Below are 18,731 nucleotides of genomic sequence, written 5' to 3' on the forward strand. Positions count from 1 at the left end.
TGTTGACCAATGGGGGCCTGTCTGTTTTCTCCAGTGTTTTATGGTACTTATCTAGGTTTTTTTTTGTTAAGCCTCCTTTTCTTCCTCTCTTTTTTTTTCCTTTTTTTTTTCTTTTTTTCTGCTGAGTTGCAAGAAGTTCTGAGGTGGAACGTGGCAGCTGTTTAATGGTGCAGGAAGGAGCCTGGCAAGGCAGATGAGCTCAGGGAGTGAGGAGAGCCTCCCGCTCCTCTGTAATGCTGCAGAAAGTCTCCTGTGTGACAGAAATACGGTCCCTGCATCCTCACAGAAGCAGGGAAAGGATGTGGCTGTTCTTTCCTAGCTAAGCTGGGAGTAAATAACACAGATGAGTAAATAATACAGACCAGGCTGTATGAAGAGGCTTTGGCAGAGCCAGAAGGAAGATTGATCCTGAGGGGTTTGTTTCTGGTGCAGAGCCGTGTTTTTCCTTGGCTGGATGCACCACGATGAGCTCGAGAGGACACGAGGCAGGGCACAGATGTTGGGAAAGGCACACATTGGGCATGTGGGGATAACTTGGCACAGGAAAGCTGCTCAGAACCTGCATTTCCCAGGGGTGTGCTTGACTGTTCTGCTGAGCTGCTCCGTTGATCAGCATTGAGAATGTGCTGGGGTCAGATCAGGTTGCTTCATTTTACCTGCTGGCTTCACTGGGAAGGTGGGAGCAGGATGGTTCCTTGCCATCCCAAGGTGTTCCAGGATGGATGTGCTGCAGCTGCTGTCGATTCAGGCACAGGCACTTCCCAAAAGGAGATACCAGCCCACAGGGCACTTCCCAAAGGGCAACACCAGCCCACAAGGAAGAAGTTTTGACAGTAACAGTGGTGAGGCCCTGGCACAGGGTGCCCAGAGCAGCTGTGGCTGCCCCTGGATCCCTGGAAGTTCCAAGGTCAGGCTGGACGGGGCTTGGAGCAGCCTGGGACAGTGGAAGGTGTCCCTGCCCGTGGCAGGGGTGGCACTGGTGGCACTTCCAGGCTGCTGCCATCCTACAGGAACCACACGTGGCTGTTCAATCCAGCTGCAGGGCCGCCTTCCTGCTGGGAAGTGCCGTGGAACCTCTGGAGGTGTCTTAAGATCTCCTAAGAGACAATTAAGAATTGCAGTGTTGCTTTGATATTTGTTGAACAAAACATTGACACAACACACCGGGCTATTCAGGTTTGTTTTAACTCGCAGTTTAGGTTTAAAAAAAAAATTTAAAAAAGGAGTATGAAATGAATTAGCAAATTATTTTGATTGCTTTGTTCATTTTTCCAGCGAGAAAGTTACCCACCTGGAAAATACTGACTGGCTGCAGGCAGGAGCAGAATTTATTACCTGAGATAAATGGATCTGGGATAAAAGTCCTCTTTATTTTTTCATTTTAGCTGCAAAGGATGATATGCCTCTGTTCTGCTCTTTGTGCCCGAGATCAAATAAGAAGGAACTTTGCATAGGTGTGCCAATGCCTTTCAAGGGAAGTTTCTCCCCCCACCCCAACCTTCCTTTTCCTCCTGGAAGCAGCACCTTGGACTTGAGATGAGAGCAGTGTTTGACGTCCTTTTCAGAGCGATGCCAGCATGACTCTGAATCCCAGAACTGGCACTCATTCTGCCTTCCATCCCGTGCGCACAGGCTCTGATCTCTCTACCTTGGCCTTGTTTTATTCCCTTTTTTCTTCCTTTCTTTCTCCATTCCTTTGGAAAAGAAGGCTTTGTGGGAGAAGCCTCATTTCATTTCCCCACAGGTCCCGAGGGGCGGTGCTGGATCTCACATGCAGGGTGGTGTCAGCTGCATTAAATGAACCCGCTCAGATCACTGTAAATCCCTATTTACACATAATAAACACGAGGATATAAAACATAGAGGAAATAATACATTATTGATTACAGCAGTGGCATGTAATGTCCTTTGAAAGGCGGGTGGTGCTTGCCCATCCATCAGCGCTCTGAAATGGGAACGGGTAAAGGTGGCTTAGAGCTGTTTGCAGATGGAACAGCAAAGGGCAGTATCAGCCTACAAGGAAGAAGTTTTGACAGTGACAGTGGGCAGGCCCTGGCACAGGGTGCCCAGAGCAGCTGTGGCTGCCCCTGGATCCCTGGCAGTGCCCAGGGCCAGGCTGGACAGGGCTGGGAGCAGCCTGGGACAGAGGGAGTTACTCCTGCCCATAGCAGGGGGTTGCACTGGACGGGCTTTAAGTTTTCTTCCAAGCTAAACCCTGTGCTATTTCCCCTGCCTGCAGCCCTGTCTTTTGGGCATGTTGGAATTTTCCTTTAGGCAAGAAAGTGCTTGAAAATAATTTTCCTACAAGTGCAGCCAGAGCATTCAAATCTCATTGTCCTTCCCCTTCGGAGCAGACAGTATCTCCCACAAGGAGTGGGTTATGTGCAGGTTGCCCTGGTCACGTCTGTATGTGAGTGTTGCCCTGATTCTTAAGATTTTCTAAAGCCTTCTGAGTTTACATTCTTGTAGAGAACTTTCTCACACAACCTTCTGTAAACAATCTATTGTTTTGCATTCCTTTATAGAGGTGGAGAAATTTGTACTACTAGTACATTTTTCCAAAAGAAATTTGCAAAAATGTACTAGTAGTTTGTCCAATGTCATTGGAGAGGTGGCACCTTCACCCTCCAATCCACTGTCACCTCTGGAAAAGTATAAATGCCGGAGTCAGAAAATAAACCTTCTCTTTTTCACCTTTGCAATAGCAGCAGCTCGCATCGTGCTTTCACATGTCCTATAGTGACATGTGAGCAAAATGAAAGTTTGGTACAACACCTTGGGGGTGCAGAGTAAGTTATTTTTGGGGATTGGGAAGGATGGCTCACAAGCCCTGACACCATTCTTATGTCTATCAGTCAGATGCACTCCAAAAGAAAAAGTGTGGTGATTTTTTCTCTGTGTGTATGACTTTTTGTTAGATTTTGTGTTTGGTTTTTTTTTGAAAATGTTGATATGCTCACCACCTGAGGTGCCCTCTCAGCATCACTGCCCTGGCACTCATGTTACAGTGATGAAGAGCAATATTTTGATGGTAGGTGATGATTCCTTCCTTCTCAACAGCAGACACCATTCCTCACTTCCCATGCGATTCATGAAATTCATTCCCTTGTTTTATCTCTGGCTGAGTTTGCAGGCGAGTGAGGTCGGTGAGGCTTGACAGGCATTTGGAATAGGTTTTGTTGGGTTTAAATGAGTTGAGAGTTCAAAGCCAGGCAGGTAATGGAGCGGTTCTGCTCCCCTTGTTCACTTTGAGGAGACTGCAGACCCTGCTGCTCCTCACAGCAATGCTTCAGAGGCCAGCTGCTCCAGTCAGGAGAATCCGAGGCACAGCTGGGTTAGAGGGTAGTGCAGGACACGGGGGAATGGCTTCACACTGATGGGGCTGGGTTCAGGTCGATATTGGTGATTGGTTTCAGCTTTTCTATTTTTCACATTCTGTGCTGCTTTAGTGTGGGGGTCTGGGCTTCACATGAGGGGATGCTGAGCTCTCTGCACAGAGCAGGAGACAAAACAATTCCTGCTCCAGCTGGGCACCAAGGACAAATGATCCAAACCTCAGCCCAGGAGCACAAACAGCGTGGGCTGGAGAGAGAAAAACAAGCAGGATGGGACTGCCTGGGCTAAAGCTGGAATGGGACAATGAACTCCAAGGTGCCAATGGAGCAGAACTGATCCCAGGGAGAGCCCCCGGGAGCGCTCGTGCATTTTGGGACCATTTTGGTTCACCTTGGGTGCAGCCCTGGCTGGGCTCTTGTGCTGCCCAAGGTGGATCTATTGAGGCCTCCTAATAAATCCCTACTTTATTCTTTAGCTCTGTCCAGTCTCTGAGTCTCTGTTCTAGGGCAGCCTTCTCAAGGCATAATTGGGAAGAAATCCTTCCCTGTGAGGGTGGGCAGGCCCTGGCACAGGGTGCCCAGAACAGCTGTGGCTGCCCCTGGATCCCTGCAAGTGTCCAAAGCCTGGTTAGAAGGGACTTGGAGCACCCTGGGATAGTGGAAGGCATCACTGAGGATGGAATGAGATTATCTTTAAGATCCCTTTCAACCCATCCTTTCCATGGTTCTAACAGAGCACCTTCATGAAATGTGGATAATTTGACTCTACAGATGGGGAAAGGTCCCTGGCCCACGAGCCACCCCAACCTTGGACCCGAGCTGTTTACTCACTCGTGGGAGCTCTGCTGTGAAAACATATTAAAGTTCCCTTTTCCTGCAGCTTTTTTCCTCCAGGTATTTAATCTTAGTTTACAGATGAAATGTGCAGTGGAGAAAAAGATGCTAATCACACAGTTGCTGCACTCTGCTCCAACCATTGAAAAATTTATTACCATCTGTCCTGGACTGGACAGGGCTGGAGCATCACCCTGCTAACAGCTCTGCAGCAGCAGAGAGACCCAACATCACAGCAGGGCACAGCCCCGAGCCCCTGGGGCCACCAGGGACCTCGCAGGGGTTGGTGCAGGAGAGCTGCACCTCCTAATCTTGGTTCAGCTCAGAGGCAAGAAAACTCCAGGTTGGGCTGGAAGCTTCCAGCACTTGGCTGTGAGTGTCACCAGCAGCTTCCTGGTGTTTCATGGTCAGAGGAGATTTTTATCCACCATTTGTCAATACTCTCAGGCACTTGGTGGGATTTTTGGGGTGTTCAGCTCAATCCTTGTGGGTCCCTTCCAGCTCAGGATATTCTATGATTTAACTACTCAGCTCTTCCCACTTATTTTAGCCAGCTGTTGAGGTGTCATTATTTCAGTTTCCCGGATACATCATTATGTACCTCCCTAATAGGTCCTTGCCTGGCTGTAACAGGGCACGTGGCATTACATGATCAAGTCCTGACTGGCTTTTATAAACCTGGAGCAGAAGGCGAGGTCAGAAATGAGACCAGAAATGGGATTTCTCCAGCTCCCAAAGAAAGGTGTTTGGCTGCACAGCTTTCTGAGCATCTTGTAATATCAAACTGTCTTGGAAGTAAAGTGGTTTGATTTTTGGCCTGCCTCTGCCCTCAGTGGATTATTGCACTTACAGTTCAGAAAGACTCAAACTTCAGCTCCTGTGATGCATCTTAAATATACAATTTTCACTTGGCTTTTTGCAAGACCAATGTTTCTTCCTGGCAGATCCTCCTGTAACTGTATTTCCCCATTTCCCCCCTAGCACCAGCAAGCCCAGGAGAATCCTGGAGCAGATACCCATTCCATAAAGTTCCTTTCCTGTGGCTGTGTTTGCTTATGTCTCTCTTTTTTTTTTTTTTTTTTTTAACTTGGACTATTTTCATAAAACCTCACACCTTGGAGAACCCAAAATTGCTGAGCAAGGAAATAATCATCAGTGGTGCAAGGAGGGCTCGTGTCTCTCCTGCAGCAATTAGCAAACCTTAACGCAGGCTTGGCTCTCTTTCCAATTAAACCCTGGCAAGCTGGAATGCACGATGTGCTAATGAAATGGGGAGTTTTGGAGCTCCTCTGCTGGCTGTTTGGAGAATATGGGAGCTTTAGGCTGTCTGGCTGAAACGAAGCCATTGAAAGTAATGGGCTGGACGATCTCACCCCATTACTTTTAATGGGATTGAGAGAGTGCGTGGGGAGCAGCATTGGAGGAAGCAGGGGAGTTGTTTCCACAGATCATCCAAGTTATGGCCAATGCTGGGAAAATGCCCTCCTGGCAGCAGGAGCTGTGCAGTGACAGGGGCTGGCAGGGAGGGAGCAGGCAAGGTGCATAAAGGCACAGTGCCACGAGTCAGCCCTGAGTGGGGGCTGATTTCGGTCACGGCATGTCACAAGGGGGGAACTGCTGGGTGAGGGACATTCCTGATGCTGGGTGGGGCAGATCCCGTGGCTGAGTGGGGGAGATCCCATTGCTGGATGGGGAGATCCTATTGCTGGGTGGGGAGATCCTATTGCTGGGTGAGGGATATCCCATTTCTGGGTGAGGGATATCCCATTTCTGGGTGAGGAATATCCTATTTATGGGTGAGGGATATCCCATTTCTGGGTGAGGGAGATCCCATTGCTGGATGGGGCAGATCCCATTGCTGGATGGGGAGATCCCATTTCTGGGTGAAGGAGATCCCATTGCTGGGTGGGCAGATCCCATTGCTGGGTGGGCAGATCCCATGGCTGGATGTACAAGATCCCATTTCTGGGTGAGGGAGTTCCCTGCTTTGTGCCTGCTTTGTGCCTGCTTTGGTCCCTCCCTCATACCCATCTTCCCTGGTTTACCTTCCCACCCCTTACCTAATTGCACCTGCAGAGGTGGAAGGAGGGTTTAGCGTGGTATGGACCACAACGATTTCAGCTGAGGCAGCTGAGCATGGCTAGCAAAGCATTTGCAGCATGAAGATCCAGCTAGTGAGACCATTTGCAGAAACTGTGAGTTTTCAGTTCAATTAGGAAACTGAAAACGCTCAAAAAGGGGAGCGGGATGGTCATGAGACACGAATATCACAGGAGTAAATATTTAGGCTGAATGCTGCAGCCTGAAGTTGTCGTGGCTGCTCAGTGTCTCTGGTGTCCTCTCTGGAGCCGGGCAGGGTGAGCAGTGCCAGGGCAGGGTGAGCAGTGCCAGGGCAGGGTGAGCTGAAGCACCCCAGCCTGAGGCCACTGATAATGCCTGCATGGCCTGGGGGATGGATTTGTTCCTCGTGGTGGGACCGAATCTTCTCCCACTAGGACATGGAAGGAACATGGCCTGGACAGGGCAGTAATCAACCTCCCACAGCCTGAGATTTGCCCTCTCACTTTCTTTTCTCTTCCTGCTGAGCGTGGCCAAAGCCTTCCCTGCCAGCGCGCTCAAACCTCAATGCCTCAATCAAAGCAGAAAGGGACGGGAGCATGGTGATGAGATAATCCCTTAAATCTTATGGCTTTCTCCCTGTAATTGGGGCATTGTTCCTTGGTGGAGGGTTGGGACCTGTTCTCACTCTGCCCCTTCCATTTAGCACCACAGCTCTTCCAGAAAGTTTGAACAGAAGGGGAGAAGCAGGGACTGCAGCAAATGCACCTCCAAGTGGGATTAACCTGGAATTGCTTCTTCCTTGGCCAGTTTGCTCATCTGTGATGGTTTAGCTACACCACCACAAGCTTCCCCAACCTGTTTAGGAACCTCAGCTCCCATTCAAGTTCCTGGGAAGTAATTCAAGTTTGGATATCTGAGGAGGAAATGGGGATTAACCTGTGCCGTGGGTCTGCCCTAAGATAACACATTCACGTCACTGATCTCTTTCATCTTGGAGAGGAGACACAGCACGGACTGGTCACAGCAGGTCTCCTGCCCCTTCCCACCTCACAGGCAGAAAGGCAGCTCAAAGAGATGGCTGAGAGTTGCCAAGGAGAGGAAACATGAAATAGAAGCTGAAGATCAGAAATATTTTTAAAACGCCTCAGACGCAGAAGAATTGCAGCCGTGCTGTGAGGTAACCAGCAAATAGAATTTAATTATATGATACACAGGAGTAATGGAGCTTGTGAGGCTGGAGTGTGATTTCCCAGTAATAGGAGGACAGCAGGGATCCCTGCCTGGGCTGTGTGCATGTTCACGGAGAGCAGGATGGTGCTGCAGTGCTTTCCCTGCCTCCAGAGGGGAGGGAAGGGCGGCAGCTCCTCCAGCTCGGACTCACTGGGCACTCTCAGGTGGCCAGCACGGCCAGCCTTTGGAGCAGCTGGGCAGTGAGATTCTCTGGATCGGGGCCAGGAGGATCGGGGCACATGGGCTTGAAGAGAGTGGCTGAGGTCAGGCAGTGGAAAGCTGCAATCCCAGCACGTCTCTGAGGGCAGAAGTGGTTTGTGCTTCCCGGTGCTGCTGTCCATCTTCCAGACTTGTAAGAAGGATGGCTTAGGCAGAAACACGACCACGGTGGGAGGTGTGAGGAGCCATTGTTGATCCAGAGCACGGCTATAGATGTGACCTTTACGGTTCTGTGGGTTTATTTTTATTATTTTTCTCTCCAGCTTATCCACAATCTGTCAGAGCAGCGTGGGGACTTCCAGGGTTTATTGGTTTATTGCAAAGTGTTTCCATTGCCATGTTCTCCTCCCATTTGAGCTTGTTTTATTGTGTTCGATATTCACCTTAGGGGGTTGCTTGGCTGGTTGGTTGGTTGGTTTGTTTGTTACAAGGTGCTCTGGGTGGGGTGTGAGGCAGGGACACTCCCGCTGTTGTGTGGAGCTCCAGACCTGCATGTAAATGTGGCTGAGTGACAAGAAATGTTGTTTATTCCACCATAAGATGTTCCCACCAGGCTCCAGGATAATGTGGTGTGATGATGTTGTTTGGATTGGAGTGGGACATGCAGGGGTCCTTCAGCAGGAGCAAGGAACAGTGCAGGGGCTTTCAGTGAAATGAGAAGCCCCAGTGAAATAAGGCCTTCAGAGAAAACACTGCACTCTTAAGGAATCAAAATACGTGGATTTCGTGTCTTCCTCCCTGTCAGTTTAGTTCTGAGCTGGTTTCAGACCATCTCAGAGTCTCACAATCCCTGCTGTTGAAAGCCCTCCCAGTTTGTAGGAGCACATCCTGATCCAATCACTGGAGGTGGAGCAGGAAGGCTGAACACAGCTTTAGAGCAGCTCGGTGCATCTCCCAAACACCCTTCCCTTGCAGCCCCCGATTCACACAGACCCCTTGTGCTGCAGGCCCCGGGGCTTCTCCAGTCTCTGGGCCAGGTCCCCATAAAGGCATTTTATTTCCCTGGAGAGCTTTCTTCCAGTGGAAGAAGTGCTGCAGAAAGCTGGGATGGGTTTCATACATGAAGAGTGGGGTCACTTTTCTGCTGCCTGGAGTTGAATGTGCAGCTCCTGGGTTTGGTGGGGTGGAAGAAGGTGAGTGGAGGAAGTTACGTGGCACCACAGCCCTTGCCAGGCAGGTCCCCAAATCCCTGCAAGTCCAGGGCTGAGCTGCCAAGCAGAGCACGGGGGGACTGACAGACAGCCCAGGGTCATTCCAGCCCTTGGCTCGAGCAGAGGAATTCCTGGAGGACATGGAGCAGTCAGACAGGGTGGGGGACACTGCCTGTTCCCCTCTCCTGGCCTGGCCATGGAGGAGCTCCATGGATCTGTGTGGGCTGGTGAACGCAGCCACTGCTTTGAGACCAAGACAGAAGTGCCCAGCACCTGCTTGTCCTGCCCTGCCCCTGGTTGTCCTGCTGTGTCCCTGGCTGTCCTGCTGTGTCCCTGGCTGTCCTGCTGTGTCCCTGGTTGTCCTGCCCTGTCCCTGGCTGTCCTGCCCTGTCCCTGGTTGCCCTGCCCTGTCCCTGGTTGTCCTGCCCTGTCCCTGGCTGTCCTGCCCTGTCCCTGGCTGTCCTGCCCTGTCCCTGGCTGTCCTGCCCTGTCCCTGGTTGTCCTTCTGTGTCCATGGTTGCCCTGCCCTGTCCCTGGTTCTCCTGCCCTGTCCCTGGCTTTCCTGCCCTGTCCCTGGTTGTCCTGCCCTGTCCCTGGCTGTCCTGCCCTGTCCCTGGCTGTCCTGCCCTGTCCCTGGCTGTCCTTCTGTGTCCATGGTTGCCCTGCCCTGTCCCTGGTTCTCCTGCCCTGTCCCTGGCTTTCCTGCCCTGTCCCTGGTTGTCCTGCCCTGTCCCTGGCTGTCCTGCCCTGTCCCTGGTTGTCCTGCCCTGTCCCTGGTTGTCCTGCTGTGTCCCTGGCTGTCCTCCTGTGTCCCTGGCTGTCCTGCCACCTCCCCGGAATCAGCAAATCCTGTCGCTTCAGATCTCCTCCTGGTGAGACAACATGGATGGTGATGTGTCCAGGTTTCAGGGGTTGACCTGGGGAAGCACTAGGAGATACTGGGGAATGCGTGGGCAGTGCTTGCCTGTTGCTTTAATTTCCCTGGAAGGCTTGTTCCAGCCCTGCCTGCAGCGGCTCACTGCACTGGGACAGAACATTTGGAGACCTGGCTGGAGCAGCAGGTGCAGTGGGCTGCAGTGAAGCAGATTCATCCCTGGGAAGCCCTTGAAGTGCAGGTCAGAGGCAGGGGAGCTGGCTGAACAACACAGGAACCTCACAAGGAGGATCTGAGCTCCAGGGCTGCAGAAGGCCAGGAGCACCAGAGGGGCTGAGGTGCCTGGGACAGCAGCTCTTGAGAAATACTCCAAAACTTGTGTGAACTGGGGGGAAATGGCGCAGCTACAGCTGCATCCTACAAGGCTGTGGAAGGAAACACCAACCCCACAAGAGTGGAGCCTTCAGAAGTGGGCTGTGGAGGGAGGAGGTGCAACCCAAACTCCCATGGGACTGCTCATTGAATTTGGGATCAGGGGCAGCCCCACCAGCCTTACGAGAGATCTCTGAAGGCTGCTCTTGGAATATCTGGTTTATTAGAGAGGTGAAAGGCCCTGCTTGGAGCTGCCAGACCCAGCACGTGGCAGGGCCTCGGGCGTGGGGGAAGGGAGAGACAAGGGGTAGAGGGAGATAAGAGGATGCTCCAGGAGAGGGTGGAAGTTCCACAAGGGTGGAAGTTCCAAGAGAGCGTCTGGCTCCTCAGGGACCCCTTGTCAGGGGCTTCAAGGTGGGCTGGAACAAGACTCAGGCCAATGGGGTCACAGACTCCTGATGCTTCAGGGGAGGGTTACAGGTGTGGGATGAACCATACATTGGGGTGAGATCCAACAGTCCATTTGACCCTTGGACCTACCTGTAGGTAAGGGCATTGTTCAACCAGAAGGGGGGATTGTTTTCATCCTGGCTGTACTATTGTAAATCTTTTGCCAGGCAATCATATTTATTCATCCTCCCCAACAAGTGGAGCCTTCAGAAGTGGTCTGTGGAGGGAGGAGGTGCAACCCAAACTCACATGGGACTGCTAATTGAATTTGGGATCATGGGCAGCCCCACCAGCCTTTTCCAGTGTCTGGATGTGTTTTTTGCCGTGATTCTCTGACTGCATGGGGTACCTGACACAACTCTCAACAGTGCAAACAGGAGTAGGTTTGATATTCAGTAGTGAAAAAAACAAATTGTTTCTACATAATCGTTTATTTGGTTTTCTTTCAAATAAAACCCTGTGTGAAAGTTATGACTTTTATAGTGGGAAACACAGGGGAAATACTTTTTCCTGCACATGAGGTGTCGTTAAGCTGTGGAAGCTGCTGACCCAAGGCCTTAGCAAAGCATTTTGGACAATTTGACCAGTGTAAACACATGCCTGTGCACACAAAGCTGTGAAAGCTGTTTGTGTGGGAAGGTTCAAGTACCAACAGCCACCTTACTCTGGGGTGAATTGTTTTTCCTACTGCAGATCCATCAGATTTCTTAAGTTCAGGAAAAGGAAAACAATATCCAAAGAATGACTGGATTTGTGGTTTGCGAAGATTTTTCTTCACTTGTCAGATGGTCCCCAAATTGGACATGTTTGTGAGAGGTTCAGAAAAAGTGCATCAGCCCTGAAGGGCTGGGGAGGAGAGTGGGGAATACAGACAGATTCAGTTCTGAACTTTAGGGACCAAAGGCTCTGTGTTGCCACTAGAGAAAAAAGCCTCTTCAAAACACTCCAGTGCTGAGTTACAACTTGGAGGTGCCTCTTTTCCCTTCATTAGCCAGGGAACACAGGGATATCATTCTCTTTGCTCAGCAGCACAAATCCCTCTGCTTTCTTTCCCCTTCTGCCAGTTGTGTTTCCTACTAAGAAGCAACTTTTAATTGTCTGGTACCAGGGCAGAGCTTGTTCCTGGGAACAGCTGCCTCCTGTGTGTTTCTCTGCTCTTCCTCTTGAAGCTTCCAGTGCTGATGCCTTTCAAGGCACCTGGAAAGCTGGATTCCAGTGTGCTCCAATATTCAAGGCATATACCTGCCCACGGTTGTTTGTCCCAAAAAATGCCTTCCTGGGTTATGGAGACTCCGGTTTTCCACTGGGTTGAAAGAGGCATAGCAAAAATCAGTACATCCAAGCTTTCCTTTCTTTTTCCATTATGGTTTTTAACCAAAAAAAATGTTTGAGAGAAGTTTTAAGGTCCTCCAGACCTTCATCCTTCAAATTCCCAGTAGGGACAACAGCCTTGGCACTGGTTTGTGCTGTTGCTCTTCCCCAATGCAGGAAGGTGCCTCTCTGGGGATGCTTAAGGCAAATTTAGGTCTTAACAGAGGTTCTACACAGGGCTTCAGTTTTGAGGAGTTTTCTCTCACTGTGCAAAGTTGAGCTGTCCTCTCCAAGGTCCCTGTGAGCAATAGGAGAGGGAACTGGAATGATAAATTCTTCAAGCAGAACTGGCTCCTGAATGGGGACAGTTTTCCACAAGTCCTATGGATGCCCTTCTCTCTCTCCAGGGCTGTGGGCTGTGGGAGAATAGCCAGTTGTGTTTTCCATCTCGGAGCAATGAGCTGGCAAACATCTCTGCTCCATCTGTTTTCTTTCATTGATGGATTCTTTAAAGTCAGATTGTGGTCCCACAGGGACACACTCAACTAATCCTCTGCTTTTAAGATTTTATTTGTGCAATAAATGGATGACAAGGTGGTTTGCTAGTACATAATACAATAAATGGGTTTATAAGTGCAACTTTTTTGCAGAGTACTGTAGAATAAAATACAATATCACTCCGGCATTTAACACTGATCTCTGCTTCATTCATATTTCAAACAGTAATGTGCCCATTTTCTCATCTGGGAAGCCTCTTAGGTTTTTTAATACATTTTTATAAATTAACCAGGCACAGATTTAATAATAATGTGCATTTGTATGGCTTTTCTCATCTCTGAAGATCTTGGATTGTTCTGCAGACTTAACAGTGTAATATAGAAATTCTGTGTCAAAGGATCCGTTTGCTCTCTGCCAAATTGCAGCAGGAGTTTGGATGGCTCAGGAATGCTCGTGGATGCAAACAACATCAAGGGAGGAAGCTTCACCCCAGCTCTGATGGCAGGAGAACCTGGAGGGAAAGGTGCTCCATGACTGCCCAGGGCAGAGTCCTCTGAAAGAGAGTTTACAGGGATGTTTGGGATGGTTCTGAGCCCAGAAATCAAAAAGGATGAAAAACAAAGAAAATGCTCCTTTGTGGGACTCAGATTCAGTCAAAGAGAGAAACGGGAGTTTCTAGCCAGGCAGAAGCCTGGGAAAGAGTTGGAAAAGAATGTGAATAATTCTCTATCTCTCTTGTTATTCACATTGTTCATAGTTAAATTCTATCACTGTGCGTCAAGCACTCTGCACCAATGCTGTGAGTTGTTTTCACTTCAGGACCAATGGAGTTGATCCTCACGAAGCTCTGTATAAAAGAGCGGGGTATTTTGAATAAATTGGAGTTTTACTCTCAGCAGCCTTCTGGTCAGAGTCTTCTCATTCCCGTCCTGCCTTGACAGAGACGCTCCTTCACATATTTCTTTTGGGATGCAGCATCCCTAGACACTGTGAAGCCAGGAGCACGAAAATCCTTGGGAGATCAGGCATTTCTGTCCATATTGCTTCTTTATCAAGGCACCCATATTCAGCAGGCAACTGTATCCACCAGGACAGGAAACTCCTCAGCAGGAGGATGAGGATTCTGCATCAAAATCTCTTGGATTTGGTCAGGTAGGATCTTCTCCTTGCTGGCCAACTTAGGAATGTGTCGAGCTTCTTTCCTTGGAGAATTCATGCTCTTTGAAGAGCTCCCAGCTGAATTCTTTGCTTCTGGGATCCCCAAGTGAGATCCCAGGTTTTTCCAGCCCTGCCTTTCCCAGTTTCCACATTTCAGTGTCACTGACAGTAGCACATCTACCATGGAAGTTGCCCATTCCCAACCCAGAAAACAGAGTTAAAGTCATGGATATAACACGCAATCAGAAAAAATATTTACAGGTAGCAAATTGCCATCACTGTAGAAGGAAAACATGACAAAATGGAAACGTGATATTTATGTTAATACAAAGTTTTAAAAATTTAATTTTAGAGACCAGCTGTTTCTGCTTCTCTTATAAGAGTTTAATTGGTATATAATAGCATAGTTAATTAAATACAAATCAATAGTTTAAACCAGCTAATTGATATTTAATATGTATGGGAAAATATAACTTAGTTGTAATATCATTAGCTCAATATTAAATAAGCAATGGAATTGCAATTATGCCTTTACAACGATTATAAAGTTTATCGTTCTTTAATAAACTTGCAATTAGACAGGGCAAGCTGAAAAATTATTAAACAGGTATTACTGGGCTATTAAATGTTTATTATCATTCCTGGTGGGATACAGCTACACAATAGTACATATTGTGATTATGTTAATAAACCCTTATTACAGCTTTGCAGCTTTAGCCTTTAGTGCACTGGTGATCGGATATTTCCTTCCCTTCCAGAGTGGTGAGGGAAGGAATTGCCCTGAAATTGATGAAAGAAATCCCATACGATGAAAGAAGTGAGGAAAAAGCAGAAGGAATCCATCGTTAGGGCCAGCACTGGGAGATCTTTCTTCCTAAGCATTTTTCCCCTCTATTTCCCAGGCTGAGGATCCATTTCTCCAAGACTCCAAAGTCCTGTTTCTTTTAATTGGCTTTTTGCTTTGTTCTCATCTGCACTTTGTGGTTTGAAGTTGCTCCTGCTTTGCCCAGTGAGTGGCTCTTCTGCCAGTTTGGGGGTGAATTAAGGCAGGTACTTCTGAGAGAGTGGAAACCATGGTTCTGCTGGCTGTTTTCCAGCAGGATACCTTGGCTCCCACTTCATCACAGTGCGTGGGATGATCAACTTCAGCTGTAACTACTTTTGCCATGCTGAGAAATTCAATTATCATCACAAGGAAATGGATGGGATTGATTTGGGGGAGATGGGGACACACAAGGGTTAAAACATTCTGGTTTTGGCGTGTCTCAGCAGCCTCCCCAAAGCCAAGACTCTTAAAATACTGCATATCTTCTTAACTATTTTAGTTCACCTAAGGATGGTGAGACATCCTTAGGCAGCAGAGTCATCTTGAAGTATTTTACCTTTTAAAGGCACTCTCAAGTATTTAAAGGTGCCTTTGGCTCTAAAGATTTTTGCATGTTCTCACAAATTTATGGTATGAATTATTATAATGCAGTGCTTTTGTACAGCTCCTTTCATCATGGGATATCAAAGGGGTTTATAAGTGTTAATTATAGCACCCCTTGGGGAGGCAAACGGGAGACAGGCACCCACAGCAGCCTGCTGAGCCAGCTCCAGAGAGACAAGAACCCAGATTTCATTGGGATCCAGCTCAGCCTGAGCCTCCCACCATCCCCGAGGGCAGCACAGCCTGGGGCTGGAGCCCTGCCCACAACCTCCTTTTTGGGAGCTCTTTGCTCACTGCAAGGGGCAGGTGAGAGCTGGATACCTGAGTGTGGGATTGTCCCAGGACACTGCAGCTCCTGCTGTCCCCAGCACTGCCCTGGCTCGGGCTGCTCTGGGGCCACCATCATCATCATCAGGAGCTGGAGCTGCTGGGGTGGGTCCAGAGAGGCCACGGAGCTGCTCCAGGGCTGGAGCCAGGCTGGGAGAGCTGGGGGTGCTCACCTGGAGAGGAGAAGCTCCAGGGAGAGCTCAGAGCCCCTCCTGGGCCTCAAGGGGCTCCAGGAGAGCTGGAGAGGGACTGGAGACAGGGGATGGAGGGACAGGACACAGGGAATGGCTCCCACTGCCAGAGGGCAGGGATGGATGGGATATTGGGAATTGGGAATTGTTCCCTGTGAGGGTGGGCAGGCCCTGGCACAGGGTGCCCAGAGCAGCTGTGGCTGCCCCTGGATCCCTGGCAGTGCCCAAGGCCAGGCTGGACAGAGCTTGGAGCAGCCTGGGGCAGTGGGAGGTGTCCCTGCCCAAGGCAGGATCCTTAAGGTCCATTCCCACCGAAACCATTCCATGACCTTGCTGATGTTTGTGCTCATGCTGTGTGCAGGGTGTGGCAGGCCCCCTCACCCCAGGTCTGTGTCCAGGAAAACCCAGCCAGCATCCACACTCAGGCCCCGTGTGCACATCTGAGCAATCAGTGCTGGCTTGCTCAGCTGCACTGTGGGCTCTGCTGCCTTGTCTGACACTAATCTAATTGTGTTGTTTTAATTACTTTGATACCTTGGTGCTCGTTGGAGGCTCAATAGCAATCGATGGGGTTTTGTTTTCCTATCAATAAAGACATAAAGGCTCTCACCTGCTTTGCTGGCTCTGCACAGTCGGCCCTGGGGGCTCTGGGCAGGCACTCGGAGTGTGTGTCCTCCCGGGATCCTGCATGGATTCTCCCCCAGGGTCAGCAAGGTCTTATCAATCCTCGTTATCAGCCAGGGCTGGGGGAGGCAGCCTGAGCTGGCTGTCCCTGCAGTCAGAGACATCCAACACCCTGCAGGCTGACACCTTTCTGAGTGTGACACAAACCACAGTGTATGTGGTTGTGCACTTCGTGCAGACCATGCTGGAGGACGTTGTCTCTGTCTTGGAGAGCAAGAGAATTGATTTCCATCATCCGACCCGAACAATGGTTGCTCATTACTCCTTCCTGTTAATTCAAGAAACCACTGAGAGTTCTGGTGGTTGAGTCATCTGCCCTGATCTTTAAACATCTTCACCTGAGTTAGTCACCACCTTTAATGGCCAGTGAGAGAGTTACAAGCACCCCCAAAGACATCGTGAAAAGTGGAGTCCCATTCTGGGGATGCCCTTTTCTCTCTGAGCATTCCCTCCAGGACAAGGTGAATTTAGGGGAGCAATTAAATTCCAGCTTGCTCTGATTATTTCAAGAGACTTGCTTTTGTCTGAGCATCATCCTCTGTGGATTTACACATGTGATTTGTTTTGGTTAGATGCTGATTCCTCCCTGGTGGGAGCCTCAGGACCAGGAGCCTCCTGCAAGGTGGAGCCCTGTATAATGCTAGAGAAAGTGCTTTAACGGGCTGGCGTGTGGCATCAAAAGAAGTTTGTTTTTCCCTAGGTTTAGGATGAAATTCTGTGCACAAGAGGAGGATGTAACCACTCTGCTGGGATGCCACGGCAGCGAGGGAGGGATTCTCTATGTCTGGGAATGCACCCACGTGGATGTGGGGATCTTCCCTCATCACATCACACTTCCCTCTTCCTCTGGCCACGGTCCAGATCTGCGATTCAACCCCAAGTTTGCCTCATGGCACTGAAAGCCAAGCTCGCCAGGCAGGTCCTGCTCGCTCTCCAGCCACCGCTGCGCTCTCCAGCCTCCCGTTCTCCGAGCAGCACCACCTCCCTCGCTCCTTCCTCGGCAGAGGGGCTCCGCAGAGTCCACAGCCACATTAAGTAAACATCAAAGGGGCTTTGATCAGCAGGGCTCTGCAGAGCACAGAAGCCCCCGAGGAGCTCTGCAGGTCCGCAGGCAGCGTTGGGGACATGGTACCTTAATTTTCTGCACTGTGACACAGGAGAATTTGTTTGAAGAACGAGAGCTCTCTGCCTCTCTGAGATGCGCGCGGGGAGAGCGCCTGTGCTCGCAGCCTACTTCTGGAAAAACCCACGCTCAGATCTCTCTGTTTGTTACCAAGAGTCAAAAAGCCCCATTAACAAATCAAGGCATCAAAGGCCTGTGCCTCCTCAGACTCTGGCACTCTCCTGCTCACAGGGTCACTTGCTTGCTTCTAAAGAGCAAGATTCCTCAGGCCAGAATTATCTTCCCTACTGAGGCCCTATTTCCCGTTTCCCTTTGCTGCCCACTAAGGGAGAAAGGGATAAAAGAGTCCTGTTGTTGGGACATGCTGCCGTGGAAGAAGATGCAGCTCATTGCCTCACTTGGATTAGAGGAGAGCTCAAGGACAGGCACGGGAGGGGATGCTGACCCTCCTGTCTTTCGATACGCTCTTGGGGCCAAGCCAAGCTCAGCTCTGTGAGGCTGACCAAAGACTTCAGTTAGGTGCCCACCTTCCTGGTGCTTTTCCTGAAGGGTGTCTCCAGCAGGATTTGCTCCGTGCAGCAGCCCCAGGTGCCTGCTCCTGTCCCCAGCCCAGTCTAACCCCACGCTCTCTTCTCTTGCAGAACTGGGGCTCCCAGGAAGAGGATGCTGCCTAGTACTGGGGTTCATGTACAAGGAGAAGTACCGCAGGATGACTGAAGGTGAGCAGTTCCCTCACCTTCTCTTCTTCTTCCTCCTTAGCAATCTCATTGTGAGGGGCTTCACCTCTGAGGGTGTGCTGGGCTCTTGTTCCCACCCAGGAGAAAATCCTGCTTCCCTTTGATCTCTGGAACATCTTAGAGGGCATGCATGTGGGAAAACCCCTGTGTAAAGCTGCAAGAGAAGAGCAGGAGCTTTGTACATCCAAAACCCACTGTCTTTTCCTGCAGAAAGGATTTGTCACACAGGAAGCTCTTGCAGCTATTGCTGCATCTACTATTCTTATTCTACTTGGGTGGCAGTGGTCACCATGCCACTTCCAGAATCTCAGTTTCCACTGCCTCTGAACCTCGCAGAGTCACTGTTACATTGCTCTTCAAACTTCTGCTAAAATCTCCCTATTTTATATTCCAGTCATTCCCCAAGTACTTTATGAGCATTGATTAATCCATAGAAATATCATAAATAATTATGAAGCATAATAACTAAACAAAAACTATTTATACTCAGAAGAAATGCCATCCTTGCTTCTGGTAGCTTCCTTTCCTGGAGCCAGCCCTGGTGCAGCCCCCTCTGATTGATGCTGGATGAGAGAAGGAAGCCCAGAGCCCCGTGAGATGGGAGGGTCTCCAGGATGTGTCACAGGGAGTTTGGCTTCAGTGAGGTCACTCTGGGAATTGGAAACTTGACCCAAGCATGGATTTAACCCTCTTTAGGGAGTCTGATTGGAAATAATTCAGACAAAGGGTGTGATCTCTTGCCCTGCT

General features: G+C 49.8%; 1 protein-coding gene across 6 annotated transcripts in view; it reads left to right on the forward strand.

The window, feature by feature from the left end:
• The window catches only part of KIRREL3 (kirre like nephrin family adhesion molecule 3), a 385,643-nt gene that overhangs the window by 226,927 nt on the left and 139,985 nt on the right, over window positions 1-18,731 (forward strand). For 4 of the 6 annotated variants that reach the window (XM_072918286.1, XM_072918287.1, XM_030290681.4 and 1 more), the window contains exon 2: window positions 17,889-17,966. The exons of the other annotated variants lie outside the window; for them this stretch is intronic. In XM_072918286.1, the coding sequence (XP_072774387.1) occupies window positions 17,889-17,966 (78 nt within the window). The remainder of the gene's footprint in view (window positions 1-17,888; window positions 17,967-18,731) is intronic. 6 annotated transcript variants of the gene reach the window in all.

This window comes from Taeniopygia guttata, chromosome 24 (assembly GCF_048771995.1).
Source record: "Taeniopygia guttata chromosome 24, bTaeGut7.mat, whole genome shotgun sequence".
In the NCBI taxonomy this organism is placed as follows: Eukaryota; Metazoa; Chordata; class Aves; order Passeriformes; family Estrildidae; genus Taeniopygia; species Taeniopygia guttata.